The 22,332-nt window shown below is 51.0% G+C and overlaps 2 protein-coding genes across 7 annotated transcripts in view; one reads left to right on the top strand and one right to left on the bottom strand.

The window, feature by feature from the left end:
• OTX1 (orthodenticle homeobox 1) lies at positions 569 to 3,492 on the top strand. The gene is made up of 3 exons (XM_021391633.1): positions 569 to 739; positions 1,117 to 1,268; positions 1,774 to 3,492. Exons 1-3 carry the CDS (start codon positions 643 to 645, stop codon positions 2,530 to 2,532), a joined length of 1,008 nt encoding a protein of 335 aa, XP_021247308.1. The 5' UTR covers positions 569 to 642; the 3' UTR covers positions 2,533 to 3,492.
• Positions 4,455 to 22,332, bottom strand: part of WDPCP (WD repeat containing planar cell polarity effector) — a 147,958-nt gene continuing 130,080 nt past the window's right edge. For 5 of the 6 annotated variants that reach the window (XM_021390630.1, XM_021390631.1, XM_021390627.1 and 2 more), the window contains 4 exons: positions 15,873 to 15,996; positions 10,969 to 11,063; positions 9,765 to 9,793; positions 5,512 to 9,678 (listed from right to left, as the gene is read on the bottom strand). In XM_021390630.1, the coding sequence (XP_021246305.1) occupies positions 9,583 to 9,678; positions 9,765 to 9,793; positions 10,969 to 11,063; positions 15,873 to 15,996 (344 nt within the window). In that variant the 3' untranslated portion in view covers positions 5,512 to 9,582. The other variant, XM_021390632.1, reaches the window with a different exon arrangement.

Raw genomic sequence — 22,332 nt, 5'->3', positions numbered from 1 at the left:
CGGCCCGGAACCCCGCGCCCGGCGCCGGTGCCGCTCCGCGCTCCCCTTCTTCCCTCCTTCTTTTCAACTCTCGTCCATTTCTAATTAAAACGTCCCCGTCCTCTCGCTTTTAAATTAATTAGACTTCCCTCCTCCGGTCCCTCCTTTTGATTCCTAATCCAATTATCTTTTTAAATAATTGCTTTATCTCTCCCCATCGCCGGGCGACGGTGCCTCTCGGCGCTCGCCCGCAACTCTCCTTCGTTTCGAAAAAGAATAATTATTAAAAAAAAAGAAAAAGAAAAGAAAAAGAAAAGCCCCCAAACCGCGAAGTTGCGGCGCGCTGACCCCGCTCTCTCCCCGCAGGACCGGGCCGACCCCGCTCCGCTCCGCTCCGCCACCGCCGCCCGAGGACCGCGCGTCGGCGCCGCGGGACGGACCGAACACTGCGCGGCGGCGGCGCGGCTCTGCCGCTCGTCCGGGGGCTCTTTTTTGTTGCGATCGTTTTTTGGGTTGTTTTTTTTTTTTTTTTCCTCCTCTTTTTCCTCGTTTTTTTTTTTTTTTAATTCTTTGTATTACGACTATTTTTATTTTTGTTGTTATTATTATTTTTAATTTTTTACTTTCTGCGGGACGTCGGAGGAAACCCGCCCGGCTGTTAGCATGATGTCTTACCTCAAGCAGCCCCCGTACGGCATGAACGGGCTGGGGCTGCCGGGCCCCGCCATGGACCTGCTGCACCCCTCCGTCGGGTACCCGGGTGAGTCCCAAACGCGACCCCCTCCGCCCCACGCCCGGATTTCGTTCGCACCCGCGGGGAATTTTAAAGAAAATTAAAAAAAAAAAAAAAGGGAAAAAGAAGGGGGAGGTGTGGAGGGGAGGTGGTGGAAAAGTGGTTTATTTCCCTACAACGAAATCTCCGCGGATCTCCCACCGCGGCCGGGCCTGATCCTTCCCAAGTGCTTCTCTGCTCACCCCGTCCGCAGCGGGATGGGGTCCGGCCCCGCGCGGCAGCTCCGTGGGACTGAAGGGCTCCATAACGAGGGGTCCGCGGAGGGGAGGGGGGGATGCTCCGAGGACACCCCATTGCGGGGTGCCGGGGCCGCGCGGTGCCGTAGTGACGGTGCCCGCCCGCAGCCACCCCGCGGAAGCAGCGCCGGGAGCGCACCACCTTCACCCGCTCACAGCTGGACGTGCTGGAGGCCCTGTTCGCCAAGACGCGCTACCCCGACATCTTCATGCGGGAGGAGGTGGCCCTGAAGATCAACCTGCCCGAGTCCCGAGTGCAGGTACCGCCGGGACGGGGACACTCGGCGCGGTCGGCCGCGCTCAGCCGGTCTCCCTGGGGTGTGCGTGGGCCGTGCTGCTCAGGGGAAGGGGCTTTTGTTTATATTCTATTTGTTTGTAATTTTTTTTCGATCTTATTTAATTTATATTTCCCTGTCCACCTGCCCTGCCGGGTTAGCGGCCCCCGTGCTGCCTTGCTGTGCCCCAGCGGCCCCGGAGCGCTGCCCGTGGGGTGGGTGTGGGGGTGCTGGCCCCTTCCTTGTGGCTGTTTGTTGAGGCGTCCTGAGCTCGGTGGGCTCCCTTGGCCCCAAGCCCCAGTGACCCCAGTGCAGCAGGATGGGACGCCCCACTGCTCACCGAGGGCATTTGGGGTGACGCCGTCAGGGCGCGGGCAGGGCTCCGTGGGTGTAATGGCGGGGTGTGGGTGCGGGTGAGGCCGCCCGGCTGCGGGAGGGCACGCAGGGCCCCTGCTCCTCGCCCTGCCGCTCACAGCGCCGTTCCCCCCAGGTCTGGTTCAAGAACCGCCGCGCCAAGTGCCGGCAGCAGCAGCAGAGCGGCGGCGGAGCCAAGAGCCGCCCGGCCAAGAAGAAGTCGTCGCCGGCCCGTGAGAGCTCGGGCTCAGAGAGCAGCGGGCAGTTCACGCCGCCGGCGGCCGCCTCCAGCTCCTCGGCCTCCTCCTCCTCCTCCAGCTCAGCCTCCTCGGGGGCGGCGGCGGCAGCAGCCGGGGCTGCCCCAGCCTCCCTGGGCACGACGGCCTCATCCATCTGGAGCCCGGCCTCCATCTCTCCCGGCGCGGCCCCGGCAGGGGTGACGGTGCCCGAGCCCCTGCCGCCCGCCGGCGCGTCCTGCATGCAGCGCGCGGGGCCTGCCGCCTCCGCCAGCTACCCCGTGTCCTACGGCCAGGGCGGCGGGTACGGGCAGGGCTACCCCGCGCCGCCCTCCTCGTCCTACTTCGGGGGAGTGGATTGCAGCTCCTACCTGGCCCCCATGCACTCCCACCACCATCCCCACCAGCTCAGCCCCATGGGGCCCTCCTCGGTGCCGGGCCACCACCACCACCACCCGCTGAGCCAGAGCTCAGGCCACCACCACCACCACCACCATCACCACCATCAGGGCTACGGCGGCACCGCGCTGCCCTTCAACTCCTCCGACTGCCTGGACTACAAGGAGCCGGCCGCCGCTGCCTCCTGGAAGCTCAACTTCAACTCCCCCGACTGCCTCGACTACAAGGACCAGGCCTCCTGGCGCTTCCAGGTCTTGTGAGGGCCCGGCCCCACGCCGACCCCCACCCCGGGCCTCCTCCCCGCTTCGGCAGCGGCCCCGTCTCTCCTGACTGATATTTATTTGCGTCCCGCGCCCCTCTGGCCGGGTTATTATAATTATTATTTTTTTAAACGGAACAGAAGAGGACTTGGAACACAAAAACCCAAAGGCTCCCTGCTCCTGGCTGGCTCCCGCCCGTGGGTGGCCCCGCTCCGGGGATGGATGAGCACCGGCTCCGGCCCAGTGCTGCGGCTGTTCCCTTCGGCTGACACTCCGGGGCTGCCATCGATGGCGATGAGCTCAACGTGAAAACACAACTTTAAAAGTTTTTTTTTTTTTCTAAAATTTTATTTTTATTTCTCAGTTTTTCTCCCCTACCGGTGGCCCCGGGGGGCCCCTCTCGCCACCTCCGTCCGTCCGTCCATCCGCGAGGGGCCGGTGGGGCCGGAGAGGAGGAGGAGGAGGGGAGGGAAGGGCTGCTCGGCCGACCCGCGACCCGCAGACCAAAAAAAAAAAAAGCTTTTTGAAAAAATTTAAAAAAATAATAAAAAGGAAAGAAAAACAGAAAAAAAAAGTTTTTGGTGGTTTTTGGTATTTTTTTCGGTTTTTTTTCTTTTCTTTTTTTTTTTTTTTTTAGGGGGGAGGGACGGAACAGCATTCCTTTGGGGTGAATCTGGGGAGGGGGAGGTGGTTTCCTGCCTGCCCCCATGGCGCTGTAGCTCCCTCAGCCACGCGGTGCCCAGCAGCAGACCCCAAATCGAGCCCCGTGCTCACTCTCCGTGCTCTCTCCCCGGGGGCTCCCAGCAGGATGGGCTGTGCAGGGGCACCTCTCTGCGGGTGCAGGCTCCAGGCTGTTTTTAATTACCGCTGCTAATTGGGTCCCTGGCTGGGCCGCACCGCATTTCCCTGTGCAGGGTGGGCAAGCGCTTCCCAAAAGAGCCGAAACCCCACTGGTGCAGCACTATGTGCTGGGGGCCCACGGGCAGGTCTGTGCTGAGAGGGGATGCACGGTTACCCCCTGGACAGACAGACAGCACGGTGGGTGCACTGCTCGGCACCACGACCTCAGCCCGCTGCTGGTGTTTCCCTATACCCGCTGCCGGCCGCGGCTCAGTGGAAAGGGGAGGGGGATTATTTCTCATGGCAATTTCCACCCCACCATCCCCTTTTATTTTCCAGCCTTGGTCTTGTCTCTGCTCCCAGTGCAGCCAGGAGCCCAGTGTGCCCCCAGTCTGGGGGGGAGCAGAGGCACTGGGGTGCTGCAGGTGCTTTGGTGAGAGCTGGAGCACTGCTGGGTTGCCCGCTCCAGGGCATGCAGGTGGAATTGCCACCACTGGGCATTGCAGGCAGCAAGCACCCTGTGCCACCTGGTGTAGATAGAACAGCATTTATGAAGCAGCATCAGGCTTCTATGCCAGCACCGCGTGCGCTCATTCCACCGCAGGTGCCCCCGCAGCCCTTCTTTACACAGGGAAAAGGTCCCAGCGCCCACCCAGCTGTGGGGAGGGGATCGGACCGCACACTGCCCACCGGGCTCAGTGCTGTGTAGGCAGCGGCGAGCTGCTCTCGGCAGCACCGGACGTTGTATTGCAGCTGGTGAGTGAGGAGCCCCGCACGCGGCCGGTGCTGCTGCCCTCCACATTATCCCATCACCATTAATTCGGGCACAAGAGCAGCAGTTACCGCATGTAAAATCTCAAATGGGTCCGAGCCCCAGCTGGGATGTGCCAGCACCGCTCCCGGTGCAGCGCTGTCCCCCAGGTCGGGCACCAAAAGCTTTGGGAGCATGCAGGGCTGTGTGCTGGGGACAGCAGTCCCCGCTCCTCCAGAATGGGACTTTTCCAAGAAAATCATCAGAGGATTTTATGGGGGAAAAAAAAAAAAATAGAGTCAGATTTTAGGAAATGGCGTTCAGCATCTTATGTACATTTCTAGTATCACTTCCTGTATATTTTTAAGCTGAAATCCTCTTAGCATGCAAAGTAAATAGATTATGATATAGCGAAGGATTAGGAATCCCTGTCTGGTGTCGGATTAATCCCTCACACAGACCATCACTCGCGCTGACAGAATCGTGGCTGCCGTTCAGCGCACCGCTCGGCGTTCCACGCTGTCCCCGCCGTCCCCATGCACCGCCCGACAGCAGGGCTTGGGGCTCTGGGGGAGAACTGCTGGCTGACAGCAAGCACACTTCTTTTATTGCAGTCCATACAGATACTCTGCACTCAAATCGCTTCAGATTTTAAAAAATGCTTACAGTCCACCTTCCTTTTCAGGACAAAAAAAAAAACAGTTTTAAGACGACGGCGATGGGATGGGATGGGATGGGATGGAGGGGGGAGGGAGCCCTGAAACCCGTCGCTACGGCCCCAAACCCGGCGATGCCGCAGGGCTCACTGCCCCCGGCGCGGCACAAGGGGGCTGATTGGGATCGGGGCTCCAATAGAACAGTGCTTAAGAGGCTCCGTGTCTTATTTTAAAGGCAAAATAATGGTTATTCAGCTGAGATGATACAGTGAGATATGAAAATGGAGAGCATTCTTAGCAAAACGCCGCCGACTGTGAAAGGCACAGAGGTATCCTGAGTGGAGATGTTATCTGCCCCTATCTCAATGGAACGGTTCTCAGAGCCTGAAGTGGAAATTCAAATCTGCTTCCAAGCAGAGATTGCTAAAATATATAATACAGGAGCACTTCTTCTCCGGAAAAGTTTACGGCTGTGCCCGGTGCAACCAGCCCATGCCAGTCAGCAGGGAGCTGCGATTACTCCATTTGTTAATGTCAGTGAGTGGCACGGGGACAACGTCACCAAGATGTCCTCTGTAGACACATGCGGGGCACGGGCAAGCTTGCCATCACATCTTCTCCGCCTGGAGCTGCGCCTGGTGGGCTCTCCATGGATGTCACAGAGAGGGTCACACGAGCCCCAGGTGCACGACTTGGAGAGAGCTGCTGCCCCCCGGCCCCTGCAGGGAGAAAATCAGGACAGGGTGGATGGGGACCTCGCCCTGGTGCCCCCGCTGCCAACCATCCAGTGACATGAGACAGCCCTGACCTGGCAGCAGCGTGCAGGGCACCGCTCCCCGGCTTCTCCCCACTCCCACTCCTCCAGCCCCCTCCCCTGTGCCAGGAAGGTTCATGGCAAAAGTGAAACTTTATATTTTTGTTAACAATATTTTTGTTAAAACATACCGCCAGCACCTCAAGGCTGGGCTAATGTCAGCGGGGAGCCAGCCAGGTTGTCAGAGTGGCGTGGGGATGGCATTCTGTATTTCTAATACGATGCAAATAGCGATGGAGGCAGAACTATGTGCACGTTACCTCCTCTTTCTGCACTGTGCCAGTGCACAATGGAAAACTGAGTTCTGTTTTCGTACAGGACATGACAATGCACACCGCAAAGAGAGGGCATTTCATAACATGGGCTAGCGTGCCTGCGAAATGCATTAAATACTTGGAAAGAGCTGCAGCCCAGTGAATCATTGCTTTCTTTTGAGTTACAGATGGCTCCCCATGATGCAAGCAGAACCAGGTGTGGAGCCGAGCACCCAGGGAAACGTCTGCCTGCCCCATCCTGAAGCACGTGGCTCTGCCCACAGGGTGGAAGCAGCCTCTCAGTGCAGAGCAAAGCCGCACTTGCACATCTGGGGTCTGAGGCTGCTGGGTAGGTCCTCACTCCTCCAGGCTCAGAGGCCTGCGTGCCCCAGGTTTGGGGTTTTGTGACTTGTGCTCTGTCTGGGTAGAAGCATTTATCCCACGCCAGCTGAGTGCTGCAGACCTACCCACTTGTGTGGTTTTTGCATACACTCTTTAAAAAACTTATTTGCAAACCTATCTGGCCGCAGCAAGGCAGAGCTGGTGGTGCGGTGTGGGAAGGCTGTGATGTGGCATCAAGCCCAGAGGGGTGTTCGATGCAAACCAAAGAAGGAGGAGCAATCATGGCTGGAGCTCCATCCTGACATCTGCACCTTTCCCAAAGCAGCACCAGCAATAAAAGGAGCCATCATCATTTGATGAGAGTGGGGTTTTGCAGCACAGGAAGAGGGCTGCCCAGGGAGTGGTGGGGCTAATGACCGTGGAGGTGTTCGAGCAATGTGGAGTTGTGGCACTGAGAGACATGGTCAGTGGGCATGGAGGGGATGGGCTGGGGTTGGACTTGGCGATCTTAGAGGTCTTTTCCAACCTTGGTGATTCTATGAGCCTATGAATGGGGAGCTCATATCACAGCCCTGCTTGTCACAATGAGCAGCTCCTCACCACAGAAGAGAAGCATGAGCAGGAGAGCATCTGCCTGTGCCTTAGAGAGCTCAGCCCGTGGGGCTTTGTGCGGTGATGGAGTGGTCCCACTGCTCCGCCTCCCCAGGCCCATTCTCTTTATTCTCCAGGAGCAGAAAACAGGAGAAACCTTGTCCCTGGGTGGGCAACTTGCTCCGCTTGTTCTGCCAGGAGTGTCCCAAGGGCTGATGAAGGTGGGGAAGGAGGACAGTTGGAGGGGGTACCATCATGGACCCATGGGCTCCTGATTTTAAATACCTGGCTTTGCAGGCTGAGGCTGACCACCCCCAGACCACAGACATGGTTCCTGTTTGGACCCGTAGACACTGCTCCTTTTGACTGGAAATGCCTTCTGGTCTCCCTCAGATAGCATTGTGTAAAACCTTTCTAGCTGACAGGGATCCAGCTGAGTGATGGTATATTACAATAGTCACTTGGCAGCCACCAGGCACGTTGCCTTCAGCACCTCAAGTTCCTGTAAATAAGCAAGATTCGCCTCCAACACGGAAGCAACAGAGCAGTTGAGATCCACGTTTTCCAGAGGTGCTCAGCTGGTTAGCAGGGTGCTGGGTGGCTTGGCCTGACTCCTCTGAGACTGGGTGCTGCTCCACAGAGGCTCTGACCTAAATAGCTTGCTCAAGATGCTCAGCGTGTGGAGTAACGCAGGCAGGGAGGGACCTCTGGGATCACCTGGCCCAGCTCCGTGCTCAGAGCAAGGAAACGGGGCCAAACACAAACCACGAGCTGGGTCCACCATCGCCCTTCGCTGTGGGGATACATGTGCCCCCGCACCAGCACAGCCCTGCCTCTGAGCTGTGTGCTGTAGGGCCACGGCTTTCCTCTAGGAAACCAATCCCATCTGACTGCTCGAGCACCAGGTGGGTTGGCAGTCTCAAGGATAGGAAGCTTGCTCATAGCTGAGAGCATAACGGGTGGGGAGGACTTGGGCCCACATCAGATGCGTTCCCCACCTGAGACTCCAGGCTTTTTGTGCTGGGTCACTTCAGCATTTCGCCAGCGCAGAGGGGCACACAACAGGTCCTCCCCTTCACAATCACAGAGATTGTCCCGCAGCGCTGACTGTGCAAGGGCTGGGCCTTGGGTGTGCTCCCCTCAGTGGCACCAAGCCTGGTACAGTGAAGTCTCCCTCTGAGGCAATGCATGGGCTGTGGCAGTGGAGGGAAGGGGAGCAGGAAGGTGCAAGCCTCGGGGATATGGAGACTTGGGGATAGATGCCCTGGTGCTGCTCCATGAGGGGCAACACAAAATGGCGGCGCAGGTCTGGCCCTGCAATGCCAGGCCCAGCGCCCTGCCAGGAACCAGTGCCACAGCTGTGGGGCCTACAGCTGCTGCCGAGTGTGGATTTGGGGTGAATGCTGGATGAGCAGAATGAATGGCAGCGCTCAGGGCGGGTAAGCAGACAGGAGGGTGCTGAGGGCTGGCGTCTACGTCCATCTCCAGGACACAGGTTTCCAGGAACCGTCACAGGCCAGGACTGCCAGCACTGGCAGCGCAGCCTAGCAGCACCAAGCTAACATCATGCGGATGGCTCTTCTGCCCCAAACCAGAGCACACAAAGGGCTCCTTCACCCTCAGCACATCGTGCTCACCCACAGCCCTGCACTGTTCACAGCTGCTGCCTTTGAGCTCCTCATTACATAATGGCAAGGTGTTTTTCTTGCTGTTCCTCCTTTAACACAGCCTGTGCATCTACACAGCCATAGTGACGATCCAACAAACTTCTGGATTGATTAATTAATCCAGCTGCTCACATGGGGCGAGACACATGGGTGGACCATCCTCCACCCCGCTCAGGAAGAACACAGATCTGACCAACGTCCCCAGGCCATCCCCGCAGCTCTGTCTCACTCCATACTGCATCCTCAGGCCACCAGAAGGGACAGCCCACCGCTGCGGTCTCGCTGCGGTGAACCCAGTCACCCACTGCCAGCCGTCCCCATCCTCCACCCGGCCCAAACGCTGCAGAGGTGGGGCGGGCGTGTGTTCTCCAGCTCTTCGGGACTGGTAGAACAGCTCTTAGAGCACGATTTCACTTGGCACGGCTTTGCAGTGAAAGAAAGAAAGAAGTGCCATCCTGCTCCACTGGGAGGTTGAAGCATTTCTTTTCTTTTTTTTTTTTAATGATCTGTTTGTACTGTCGCCAAACATTGAGTACTTTGGCCTCGAAAATAAAAGTTTCAACAAGAACTGTAATCGGGAGGAGGCTAAAATAGAGGCAGCCTTCTGCTTCTACCCGTGCTGCCACCATGCAGATTGTATTTTATGTATTTTTTCCCCTGTGAACTAAAACCGGAGAAGAGCTCCAGTGCTTTACGCTGCTGACTCATCACCCGACGTATGTGCTCTATTGGCACCAACACTGAGCCGCCCAAGCGGGCACCAGCCCAGGCCGGGTCCTTACAGGCAATGGGTGGCTGCTGGGCTCGGGGATGGGGTGCAGGCCTGTCTCCCCACTCGTGCAACTCCTGGTGGTGGAACAAGCACCCACGCTGCCATGGCGGAGGAGGAGGAGGACTGAGGCTGGTTGGGGGGAAGGGCTAAGCCACCTTTTTTGGCAGCACCTTGCAGTTAAATCAGCTCCAAGTGATCATGAACACCCAAGATAGGATTTCACTCCTCTCTACTGTGGACTTGATGCTGGAAGTACCAATCCAAGTACCAGCTAACTCGCTGAGATGAACGTGGGTCAGTAAGGCCTTTCTTGTGTTCTATCCAGCAGCCAGTGGATAATGACCATTTTTGACCATCATGCGCTCAATCCGCCGCAGCCCTGTCCTGGACACGTGGTACGCGGAGCCCTCCTACTGATCCCAGTGAGAGCCCTGCAGGCAGGCAGCTTGCAGGGGCAGGCTTGGGGAGTTTCAGGAAGTTGCAAAAAGAAGAGTAAATAATAACAAGCAGAAATTTAAAAAAAAAAAAAAATCGATGTGCATTACCTGTTCCGTAGGAACTGCTCTCAAATTTCCTTCAAAAAAAAAAGACAACACAGAAGATCACCGTGTTATTTACATTCCACTGAACTCGTTGAAAAACCCAAATAAACAAGGGCACGGCGTTAGGTAACTCTTTCGCTTTTTTGATAGGACACAGCTATTTTATATCCTGTTATTCAATGGCTCAATTAAAATATTTAATACATTGCTCCTACAGGTTCATACACGTAGGACACATATATTCCCTCAAACTCTACGCCAGGTTAAAGCAACAGTGATTTGTGTGCATAGGGCAGATTGGAGACATGGGGCAGTGATGGGACCAGGTTCCCACATCGTCCCTGCTCGGTGGGTGCTGTTGGCAGTGGGATGCTCACAGTGCACTGCTCGGGCTGCAGGCAACCTGGGGAGCTGTGGGGTGCCTCGGGAGGGCTGTGCTGCTGGAGGTGCTGGGGGTGAGGCTTCGTGTTACGGCTTGAGCAGAATTACCAGCCGCACACGTCAGAGAGAAGTCCCGCTGCAGGCAATATATGCCTTGCTTGGCGCTAGCTGGGGTGGCCTCTGGTCTCTCCAGGCAGGGCACTCTGGCTCAGGGGAGGGAGCCTGGAGGAGGGTAGGGGACTGGCTCCCTTCTTACAGCCCCATCGTTCAGGTGATGAGACACCCGGCAAGAAAGAGGGCAAAAAACCCCTTCTCCCTGCCTGGCTGGCATTGCAGGATGATTCTCACTGTGGTGTTCTGCTGGAGCACTACTCCATTGCCCTGCTGGGCTATTTTGGATCTGGTCTTGGAGGAGCAGGACAGCCATGTGCATTGGCAGCAGAACTGCTGCAGAAGCAGCGTGAACTGCTGCCTCGCTAACCTGAAACTGCTGAGGGACCTGGCCATTGCATACACAACCACAGAGCAACACCAGAACCAACAAACACCTTGCTTGTCTTTTGTCTATGTTGAATCAGGAACAGCACTGCAGGATCAGGAGCTTCACAAGATCAGGGGACTGACTTTATGACCTGAGAGCTGGGACCAGGAGCCCCAGCTGGCACCTGGCAGCTGCCATAGAAGCCCCCATCCCTCTCCCTGCTGGGCAAAACAAGCTCAAGGCTTATTTAATTCCTAAACCCAAACTCTTTGTCTAGATATCAAGAACCGTTACTTTTCCATCTCCATCCCGCTGTGGAGGCTCAGAAGCAACCTGGCCACTTACCTTCCTGGTGCCCAGAAAAAGGTTCCTCCGTCAGGGAGGCAACACCTGCTCCAGGCTCCTCGGCACTGTCCTCCGCCAGTTCACAGCGAGTGGGTCTTAAAAACAAAGCAGATGTGATAGGAGGGGAGGGAGCAAGGGAGGTGCTGCAGAGCAGGTCTTATCAAAGCGTATAAATATCTAATGGGCGGGAGACAAGTGGATGGGGCCAGGCTCTTTTCAGCCGTGCCCAGAGACAGGAAAAGGGACAATGGGCACAAACTGGAACAGCTTGAAAAGCTCAGATTTTCCCAATGCCTCTTTTTCCCTCCTACCAGTGGAGTGATGGCTATGCAAGCAGCTGGGCATCTGCCGTGCAACTAAAAGCAACACTCCTCACTGGCTTTCCCGAGCCATGCTTAAGCTGCAGTAATGCAGCTCCAGGTCTTACTAAGCTTTATTGGTTCAGTAAAAGAAACTAAGAAACTTCATTGGAGACCAGATTATGCCAGTTGCAAAAATGAAGGGATTCTTCTGCTCTTCAACCCCATTATCTACTCTGTAGTATCTTGATCAGCTTTCTTACACACAGCCTTTGATTCTGCTGAGACCTGTAAATTGCTTTTTTGGCTGCCAAATTGCCATAACCCTTCTATTTTTATGTTTTAAAAGAGCTTAAAACCGTCCATCCTCTTTGGACATGTCTTTAAAATTGACCAGTACTGGGAGGATTTCATGTATATCTGAAGGCTTAGAAGAAGATGTTACTTTTACCCAGCTTCCAGTTTGACTGTCAACAGACATGAAAAGCCCAGCGGGGATAAAAGGAACTTAACCAGTTCTGTCTAATGCATATAAATCTACCTAAGAGCTCAAGGCACTGGAAGTACTCAATGCACTGCATTTATCTGAGCCTCAGATACTGAAGTGGGTCTTCAGCCCATGTGCCACATGTTCCGTCCGGATGCCAAGTTAATATGAATTAGGAGACCGAGATGAATAAACAAGGTCAGCCCAGGCTGGGCCAAATTGAATCAACGCAAAATAATTGTCAGTATTTTCTGTCAGTGGCAGTGGTTTATCTTGGCTCGGGATTCTCGGCGCTGTAGGTTATAGAATGTTTTCAGTGGAACAGTTGGCAGACATTGTATTGATTTTTCTTTGTTTTGTGAACGCTGGAAAAAATTTCCATTAAATCTACGTGGTGCTCATGTGACGAAGCCCAATTTCTTTTTCAAAACTTTTTGTGCATCAAGCGAGCTAATGTGGCCATATAGCACTCTAATTTAATCAACAGGACCTTTGTCTGGAATCAAGAGGCTGTGCAGTGCACCTCAACGCATCTCGAGCATGTATTGGCTAATAAGAGTTAATTTTGTATTGTCAAGGTGCTGTGCACGTGCTAACTGATTAATTTGCCTGACATGCCATGTCTGTTTGCTGCTGTCACCTTCCTGAGGCACGTGAAGCTCCCGTTGCCTTCATCAGGGCTGAGCAGGGTTGAAGGATGAGCTCTCTGGTTCTCCCTCTCTATGCTGATTTCATTGCCCAGGTATACAGATAGGAAAGACTGCCAGGCAGTCTGCTCTTAACGCTTCAAGAGTGATGCTAGAGGTTCAAAATATACAAGCATGCCTCTGAGCTTTGCATAGCAACTTTGTAGATGAGTGGAAATACGTCTATTTCTCAGTATGCGAAAAGCGACAGGAAAGTTTTAAGATAAAAACCACTGAGATCTTGTAAAAATACCAGATCTTGTAAAAATACTGTCCTTATTTACAGGCAGCAAAAGAGTTATGTTGATCAGAACATTCCCACAAATAGAAAAACAAATAGAAAAAAAGAATAATGAGAGAGAACATGCTGGGCTGGGCTATAACGTATCTGCCATTTGGAAGGGCAGAATGGTAATGGTCAACACCTAAGTCAGCGATGAGACTTGTAAAATGTCCCCTGGTCTGTGGTACAGTGGAAGAAACCACACAGCAAATAAATTCCCCTACCTGGAGCACCATCCAGCAGTCTTCATGCCCATAACTGTGTGTGTGCACTGTTTGGAAAGCTGATTACATGTTGGCACTGACACCACATGCTGCTACTTCCATAAAACATCACAGAGTTACTCCAGTTTTCTCTGCCATCTGTAAAACTCATTTTAGCCTCAAACTAAGTTTTTTGCTTTCTGACTGTTAGGGCAAAACCAGCAGCTAGAGTTTGCCTAGAATAAGTTCTCAGATAAATATATCTTCAAGACTATTTTACGATTGATCATTTTTGTCCTGGTTGCAGAATCTGCCCTTCCTTGTTAGGCAGAGCCAGAAGGGAGATGGTGCTGTTAAGAGTTAATTGATTTGTTAATTATGCAGCCTGAAAACTGCACTTCTGTTACACGCATGCTCCCTGAGGGAGTAACAGGTTTATTAAGCTAAGCAGAGCGTCTTCAGAGATTGCCTGGGGCCTTTGCCGAGGTGTAATTCACGAGATACATCTCAGCTGTTCCAAAACAAAAGCATGGTCTATGTTTAAATACAGGAGAAGTAGTTGAGGTATGTGCTGAAGATGAGCTTCCAGAACCTTGGGTGAGACAGACATTTGGGATTGTATCTGGGTCTGATGGGGTGCTGATGTTTGGCAGGGACACAAGTCAATGACTTTGGGATGCGACTAGCTGGTACAAAGACACAGAGTCAAAGCCGATGAATAAAAGACTCTGGGAAAGAACAAAGAGCAGCCATTGAGTGCTGTTCTTGCTGAGTACTGACAACACCCCATCCTGGTGTCCTACAGAGGTGTGGGGGGCTGCTGCTACCCAAAGGCAGCAGAGCCTGGTAACTTTGTCACGTGCATCTGAATTCATGCATGCCAAGTGTATGTCAGCATGTACCGACTTTGTGAGACTTCTGATTTATTTCCACAAATAAGGTCGTGGGGTTTTAATGACACCAAACATTGATGCTTGACTTGCAAAGAACATTAGGAAGTTGGATGTTAGGTTAGAAAGGGCCTCTGAAGGCCATCTGGTCCCATCCTCTTCTCACAGCAGGTTCAGCTGTTAAGTCAGATACAGCCTCAAGACGTGGTGCATGACCCAGGGGGGACTTGTGGCACTGGTGAACACTGGGCAGCTCACAACGAGAGCAGCGATACAACCCCTTGCACTAAGCTTGGGGCAGCTCTCCTGAGCACAGAGCTGAGCTCGTCATGCTACCAGAAGAGATGTCTGCTGTATGATGTCATGGTATGCCTGGGTGCAGGGGAACGAAGCAAACAAAAGCTATAGGCTAATGTTGCCCCCCAGACTGCAAATCAAGCCCTTCAAGACAATGTCTCATGGATTTCAGTGATGCTGAGGAGGCAAATCAACAAGGTGCCTACAGTAATACACACAAAGCACGGCTTTTGGAGGCTGCATGGTGCATGGGGGTAGGGAACAGAAAAGAATCATAGTAAATCTATTACAAAAACGGAATTTTCTTTTTTTTTTTTTTTTTTTTTGTCTTGAAAGACTTCAGGAGCAAATAGGGAATGATTCAGGTTGTACATTTATCTCATCGGTGAGCAGAATACATAAACAATGAAAACTAGCGTTAAACAGTGTGAGGAATGGAGGAAGTCAATAACAAAACAAAAAAATGTCCAAGCTAATGAACAACAGAGGGCCTTTGGAGGGGGGAGAATGTGTCCTGGTTATTGATTTTGAAACTGCAGGTAGTGGTTGGAGGCTGTGGAGAAGTGGACAGTGAAAATGTCAGATATGCATTTATGATGGGGGAAAATGGTTAGAATAACAATGTTGCTGTGCACTTCCTTAGACGCTCAGCTGCAAGGCACTCTGCAGCTCTGATTCCATGCACTTCACTGTATTTTAAGGCATAACTGTTGCCATGTTTCAGGTAAATGCACAGTGGCAACAGAAAGCACGTATGTTCCAATTTTGGGTTCCTATGTTGAACCAATTCGAAGACATTTCCTAAAATGCTGCTTAACTATCTACCCATCACAAAGCATGCTGTCTCCTGATGCCTCAGATTAGACAGCCAAGTCTCCAGTAATTCTGGAGTATCCTGGCCAGAGAGAGGAGCCAGAAATATGATTCTTGCCCACACAAAATGTGCTCAGCACAACTGTATACAAATAGGATGACTCGCCAATGTGGAAGTTCAAAGCTGTACTCACGCTAAATTTACTAACAATGCTTTCACATACAATAGGGACAGAAAATATACTCACTGGAAATAAATGACTGTTTCTTTTCTATCAAGAAAAATAGGAGAAGCAAACTATTTTTTAATCTCTATGAAGAGCTATTTCATTCTAATTTCCAATAGGTCGCACATGTCGGTGGCCAGGTAGGTCTTGAATATCTCCATAGAAGAAGACTCCACCACCTGGCAGCCTGTTCCAGTGCTGCATCACCTTTACCATAAAGAATTTCTTTCACATGTTTGTATGGAACTTCCTATGTTCAAGTTTTAGACCATTGCTCCTTGTCCTATCACTACACCGCACTGAGAAGAGCCTGGCCTCATTCATTTGCTTCCCACTTCCCTTTAGATATGGTAGTGAGCAACAAAACCATACCCACACTTCCCAGAAAAGCAGAGGCCAGCCCCTTTGTTTCTCTCACAGTGAGCAAGTGCCAGGTTTTATTCAACTTCAGAAGAAGCATGCTCTCAAAAGACAATCCTGGGGATTTTGATCCCAGGGCTGGTGATCAGCTTGGAGACTCCAGTGAAGGTCACACTGGATGTCTAGAAGAGCTGCTTACACCCACACCTACCAAGCGCAGCATTTCCATTGCTGCATTTCTCTCTTCTGCACATTTGTTGAAGCAGGCGTGCATCTACCCAAGTGTTTTAATTTGAAAGTGGTTGTGATGGTGCATGACAACTGGGGCCATCAGGAACAAGCACAGTGGCTCAGCTCACCTGTGGGAAGAGGCCAGAGTGGCTGGGCTGGCCGTGGGCACATCGCGCTCGGTTTCGTGCTCCAGGACCTGACTGACGAAGGCCTCGTGTGATGTGTCCTCTTCATCTGCATGCCCCAGGAGCTCTGTTAAGACCAAGCAAGTTATGGGATCAGGCTGGCTCAATGCAAAAGCACCAAGCAAGTTGCCAGCTGCTTGTCTGAGGTGTCACAGAAAACTATACACTTATGCACCTTTCACCCTTGACTTCTTGCCTTGAAAAGGAGGCCAAGTAGGTGACTACCAGCAGCAGCTGCTATACAGATCCAAGTCTGACCCACTGGACAGGTCCCCCATGCTTTGTAACTCCCTCCTTAGGATCATAGAATTATTAAGGTTGGAAAGACTGCTAAGATCATCTAGTCCAACTGTCAGCTCATCCCCACTATGCCCACTAACCATGTCCACATCATCACGTTTCCTGAATTATTCTTATCTTTGTTCCAAAATATTTTAGTCAATGACCGAGTCCTGAAGCCTTCAGATACATGAAGGATGGGCCTTCCATTCCCAAATTCCAGTCTGAGCCCTCTGGGGAGGGGAATTGCTTGAAAATACCCAAATAGCTTGGAAATACAGAGGAGGAACTGTATATTCAAGGTATGACACTTAAAATAAATAAACAACATAATCAAACCACAGGCTGGCAGAATTTGGATTAAGGAAAAATGCTGTTACAGATATAGACTCTAAAAGATTTTTTTCTTGAAATCATAAGACCCTTTTGCATTTATTTTTTTTTCTTTTTTTAATCCTGTTTTTCTGCCCTTGTTCTCTGTCCTCCTGGATCCTGTATAAGCTAATCTGCACGATACCCATGGCAACACCATGGGCAGTGCAGAGAACATAATGCTCCTGTGAGCACTGCTATACTGCTACTTTACATTTTGACCAGAGACTCAGGATGCTCACCAGATTAGGAGGGCAAAGCTACTTGTAAGCGTTTCTGCATCTCTCAGTCCTAAAAAGCTAATGCTGTCAGATTGCTACAGACTATTCCTACACTCCATGCTACCCAGATATTATTAGAGTCTGTGATGTGAGGGAGGGTGACGTGTGACAGCCAACTGGGCTTCCTCAAGTACCCTATCTTCTTGGAACTGCCCTTTCCCAAGGAGGGAATAACGTAGAGAATCGCTGTGAGCAGCCAGCTCGGTTGGGGGCGACACCCCCAAGCATGCACACAACACTGTGATAAATAAATAATAGACTTGCCTTGAATAATAAACCAGCTTTGGTACATTTTTCCTTTATCTTGAATAAAAAATACAAAGAGGAAAAAAAAAAAAGGAGGGAAGAAACATGAGCAATGCTCTGTGTCTAGGAAGCTCTAGGGCAAGTGAAACGGGTTCCTCTGAAGGTCTCTTCTTGAAGCCTGTGCAGTGAGCAGCCATGAGAAGAAGGGAAACAATACCAGTAACTTAAAAGGCACAGGAGAAGCTGCTTTGGGTGTGTGTGAGTTGCCCTGGGAAGGGGCTTACACAGCATTCCTGCTGCTGTATGCTCAGGCAAAATCCAGCAGTGCTCTCGCAGGATGGGTGTTGACACCCTTTGCTTGGGAATATGGTTCTCTCTACCACACTCTGCCTGTTCATCAGGTGCTTGGCAACATCAAACCCTCTAGCTTTCTAAAAATGAAGGCTAAACCACACAGGGTGAGTCAAGCTGGTGTCATTCATCTGTTTTTTTTTTAATTTCTTTTCACCAGTGTCTGTTTTTCATGGTTTCCCATTACTCCACGGAGCAGTGGCATTTTGGAATGTAAAAGCCTGAGAAATACCAGGAGAGGAGGGTATACTGAGAACCAAAATAAGATTTGGTCAGCTTTGATCTCTTCCCATCGTCATGTTGCCTCGCATGTTCTCTTCCCTGCTCAGAACCCAGACTGGGGATGAGAGCAGTTCTCACCTGTGGGGAATGCAAATGGATTTCTCTGCTTTTTCATATCTCAGTCTAATAGCTGATACTGAACTCAGGTTGCTAACGTTGAGCCTGTCCTGTCTGGGTGTACAACTGCCGTGTTGCAGTGTGACATTAGGTATGATCAGATGCCACGTGTGGTTCAGAGCCACAAAACCTGATGTGAGCACCCTACAGTAAAGATACATGTTTTTGTTGTGGGGCATCGGCCTGTTTTCCCTGGGAGAAGGGGATTTGAATCTGAATTTGAATTTTGAAATCTTGAGAGTTGGTATCTTGGCTAGCATTGTTTCAACAGTAAAGTCATTTATCAGATGCAGTAGTATGAATTAAATCATGCTAGAAATATTTATCTACTAAATCCCTGTTGGCACAAACAGTATTAGGGTAATGTTGTACCCACACAACCGCACAAGGTGCATTCTGTATTTCCTCAATTTCCTGATGGCTGCTCTTAATCCACCTATAGCACCTGGCAGAAAGAGCCCAGGATATTTCTTCAGAAGTCTCCTGAAAATTCTCCTGTGCTTTAAGGAGCAGGATGCACTCCAAACACAACGTACACCTTCTGAGACCTCAGCCTTCCCTGTGTTGCTATTTAACTGTGTCTATCCTCCGCTGGATCTGTGTCTGCAAATCAGAAGCCGTTTCCATTCTCCAGCTTCCTCCACTGGGCTCCCAGGGATAAAAAAAAACCATTTGAAAGCATGCAATCACACAGCAAAACGAAAACCTTCTTTGAATATTGTTTGCAAACCCGACAGCCCTACTTAACAGAAGCCATTACATTATTTACAAAGTAGCAGCTGCTCTTGTAAAAACCCAGCCTTTTTGGCATGAAAAATAAACTAGTTGATAAGTGAATGATAAGCCATTTGACTTCTCCGCTGTGTGCTCGGCATGGTATGCAGAGCCAATTCTGTACAATCTGATGTTTACAGAGCAATCCTAATGCACGACCTCCTTAGGCAACGGGGACACAAGGAGCCTTTAAAACGCTGAAGCAAGCATTTAATCAGAACTCTTCATGCTGATCTTTGAAAAATTCAATAAGTTCAAAAAATGTAACTCCCGCTAAAGATACAATATCAGGTTTTTGCTTCAGGAGTTGCAAATATATCCCAATGAACTCCCAGTGAACCACGCAGACTTCAGGCACGCCGCTCCTCTCCTTAAAGAAAGAAGGACGTGGTGGCACTGTTTGGGAAAGAGACAAATCAAAGCTCCAAAGGAACACAGATGGTGAGGTAGAGGGAATGCTGTAGACACCACAGTAACAACCCCAACTACCACACCTTTTGATTTAGGCACTTCAACAAAATTCACTTTTTACTTGAACAGCTACTTCCGCATTAATAAATACCTATCTCCTTGTATTACGTGAGCCATTCTCTATTTTGTAATTATTATTATAATTTTGGTGTGCTGAATTCCATCTCTCATGCCGGTGTGATTTAGACTTTTTAAAGGAAAAAAAAATGAAGGAGGCATCACCCAACCTACGTGGAGGCATTTCTACAGCCAGCAGGTTACCTCCCCAGGTACCAAATCAGAGAGGACAGCACTACCGACAGGAATATGGGCAGCTCTCTTTCTTCTGGGAACAACTGTTTTCCCAACACTGTCTTTCTTAATTAAACAGAATCTACTAAAATCGTTCAGTTTCCTGTAGGGAAACCACTTCAGAGCAGCCAGGTTTGTCGGGGGGTGTTGGGAATATAAACTCTGCTTCTTCTGCTCTAGTTTTCTACGGCTTCTTATTTCAGATTACTTTTGCATTATTTTGTTAATTCCCAGAGCTGCCATGCCTTCATTTGACAAACATTACTTGTTGAAATACTGTTTTTACAGTACTTTCAGAACTCATTGAGAACAGCTGCTGCTGCCAAGAGCTGGAAAAGGCACATTCAATCGGAATATCTCCCATTTGTGCTGTAATTTAACAATTTGATACTTGAGAAGATAAGGCACTTCAATCACTACTAAGTAGCAGCAACTCTTAGCGTGAGCACAACATGTCATTATTTCACTGATTGGATATTAGGCATATTAGCAGCAGCAAAACAGCTTCGGCGGGTGAGCCAGGAAAAGGAATAACTGAAATGAAAGTGACGTGATACTAGTAAAGAAGCAGTTAACATTTACAAACAACTCTTTTTTTGAGTAGGGCAGACAGACTATGGCACTTAGCAGCCTTCTGTAGCTTGCAGTGAAACCCGGCTTTAAGCTTTCTTTGTGTGGAAATGCCAAGTCCTCACTAGCTCCGACAGAGATTTCAATCTTTACTACTCATTTGCTCTGCTAGAATTATACACAAGATTAAGCTAACCACTATATAGGCTGAACAGATCGTTTTAAATCTCCCTGGAGCCTAGGTAATCAGGTTCCTCAGAAATTATGCTAGCAGTGCCAATACTACTTAATGTAAAGAAGAAGGTGTGTCTTACGGATCCAGATGTGGTAGCACCAAGCTGTGATGGGTCGCCAGCGGAAAACCTGAACAGACAAGGATTTGCTTCAACTCCAGGTCCTCTCCGCCCAAAGGTCTGACTGGTGTCCCAGCAATGGAGACCTCACGCCTCCAGATGCTATCGGGTAGCCCAAACCGTGTGAAGTTTGCCTGTAATCTTGGCAGCAGGGAGCAGCTCTCCTCTCGGCTGCTGGTGCATGTGAAGGAGCTGGAGTGCTGAGGCTCAGCCCGGCCGCCCAGGGCTGCTTGTGTTGAGCAATTACAGCAGGCGCAGGAGGGAGGATGCTCCTGGTGACTAGGCATTTTCTTTGTTCGGTAAGTGGTACTTTAGACCTTTTTTTTGTCTCATTTTAAGTGACCATCTAGTTTTAGAGGAAGGCTGTGCTACTGAGCACCGACGATCCCACTGCTTGGGTGCATGCTCCGGAGCATCTCAGCAAAAGCACACTGGGAAGATCTGATCTTTCTTCTGTGGTGCTCCAGAGATGCCACAGAGGCTCAAGGGCCTCCAGCACTGCAAGCCCCAGCCCAGAGCATGCCAAGCAAGTGCTGCAGCGTGTTCCTCCCCTGCTTGCCCTGACACTGCATGCGGGGCACACCCTTTGCCTGGCACCTCCAGCCAAGGGACCCTGCTGCTCCCCGCCAGCTCCTGACCGCCAGGCAGAGAGTAGAAAGGGGATGCACCAGCCAGGGGAGAGGAAAACCCTTTCAGGGGGTTAATTGAGACAGAGAGACATCTGCAAGCACAAGACTCAGGATGGAAGCCTGCAAACAAACGCTGCCAGCTGGAAGTTGGCCAAACTGATAAAGGGGAAAAGAAATTGAGGGTTAAATGTTTTGAATGCTGAAGGCTTGGAATTCAAAGCAGAGCTCTAGGAACCTCTGAGCCACCAGGTCCATAAAAAGAGGCTCCAGGCAGACACAAGCCTTCTGCAGGACAGCTTTATCATCCCACATAGAGCTTCCAAAATGGCTTGGATGAATGGTCGAGGGATATCTCATAGTAGCTGGGAGTGCTTGTGCAAAGGAAGACCATGCCCAAGGGTGACTGCTGGGGAGGGCATGAGCTGCTTTCCAAAGAGAATAGAAGGGAACTGCATCTGCCCGCATGAGGCTGAAGTACAATGTAGCTGTGGATGCTTTCCCTTTTCTTGGCAGAAAAAAGCTGCTCCTCCAGACAGGAGGCTAAGGAAGCTGGAGCATCAGCTCCCGCACCTGGTGGTAACCCCATTTTCACCAGGTCTATACAGACTGAGGGATCACAACCAGTACCACTTCCTAGGTGCTATTCAACAAGATCACCTGGGTCTTCATACAGGCTTTTGTTCAGTCAGCTCAGGTCAGAGCCCTTTACAGCAGAGGCTGCACCATCAGCCCACCCTACAGCGGGTACAACAGCAGCGTGAGGACAGCAAGGCATGACCACAGCACACTATGGCTCCTGGTGCAGGAATATATTTGCAGGTGGAAATGTCTTAGTTGTAATTAGTTGTATTATCGAAACTTTTGGAGCAGGTGCATGACTTTGCTGTACTGCTGGAGCAAGGCTAGAGTTCAAGAGTTAGCTAATTGTATCTCTCTCAAAAAGGAATTGCCTCAGACCAGTTAATTTGTCAAGATAACGAATTGCAGCAATTCTCCTCTGTTGGAGCTGGGCCACTAACACTGATCTGAACTGTATTTAAACTCTTGATGACAGAGACTGAAAGAGATATTGCAATACTGGAGGTACAGGTTCCTAAAGCAAAACTGCATGTACAGCTGGTGCTGAGAGGCAGTGAGGGCATGCGAGTACACATCCTGCGTATCCCTGAGATATGAAGAAATTCCTCAGGGCACTGACTCTGGTGCCTGGGCAGGCAGAGTTCATCTTGAATCTTCGGGAGTGACTGAGGTCCAAAGAGGATAACATAGTACCCATGGAGTCATTTTTGCAATCTCTCCTCTCCCTCTCCCTCTCCGCTCCCTCTCCCTTTCCCTCTCCGCTCCCTCTCCCTTTCCCTCTCCGCTCCCTCTCCCTTTCCCTCTCCGC

The sequence above is a fragment of the Numida meleagris genome, chromosome 3 (genome assembly GCF_002078875.1).
Source record: "Numida meleagris isolate 19003 breed g44 Domestic line chromosome 3, NumMel1.0, whole genome shotgun sequence".
Classification (NCBI taxonomy): domain Eukaryota; kingdom Metazoa; phylum Chordata; class Aves; order Galliformes; family Numididae; genus Numida; species Numida meleagris.
This window is presented reverse-complemented; position numbering and strand designations above follow the sequence as displayed.

Excerpts from the sequence above, each read along its gene's own strand:
- OTX1 (XM_021391633.1), top strand. The coding sequence starts at position 643 with ATGATGTCTTACCTCAAGCAGCCCCCGTACGGCATGAACGGGCTGGGG. Across the intron at positions 740-1,116 it reads CCCCTCCGTCGGGTACCCGG|CCACCCCGCGGAAGCAGCGC; the intron begins GTGAGTCCCAAA and ends GCCCGCCCGCAG. Across the intron at positions 1,269-1,773 it reads TGCCCGAGTCCCGAGTGCAG|GTCTGGTTCAAGAACCGCCG; the intron begins GTACCGCCGGGA and ends CGTTCCCCCCAG.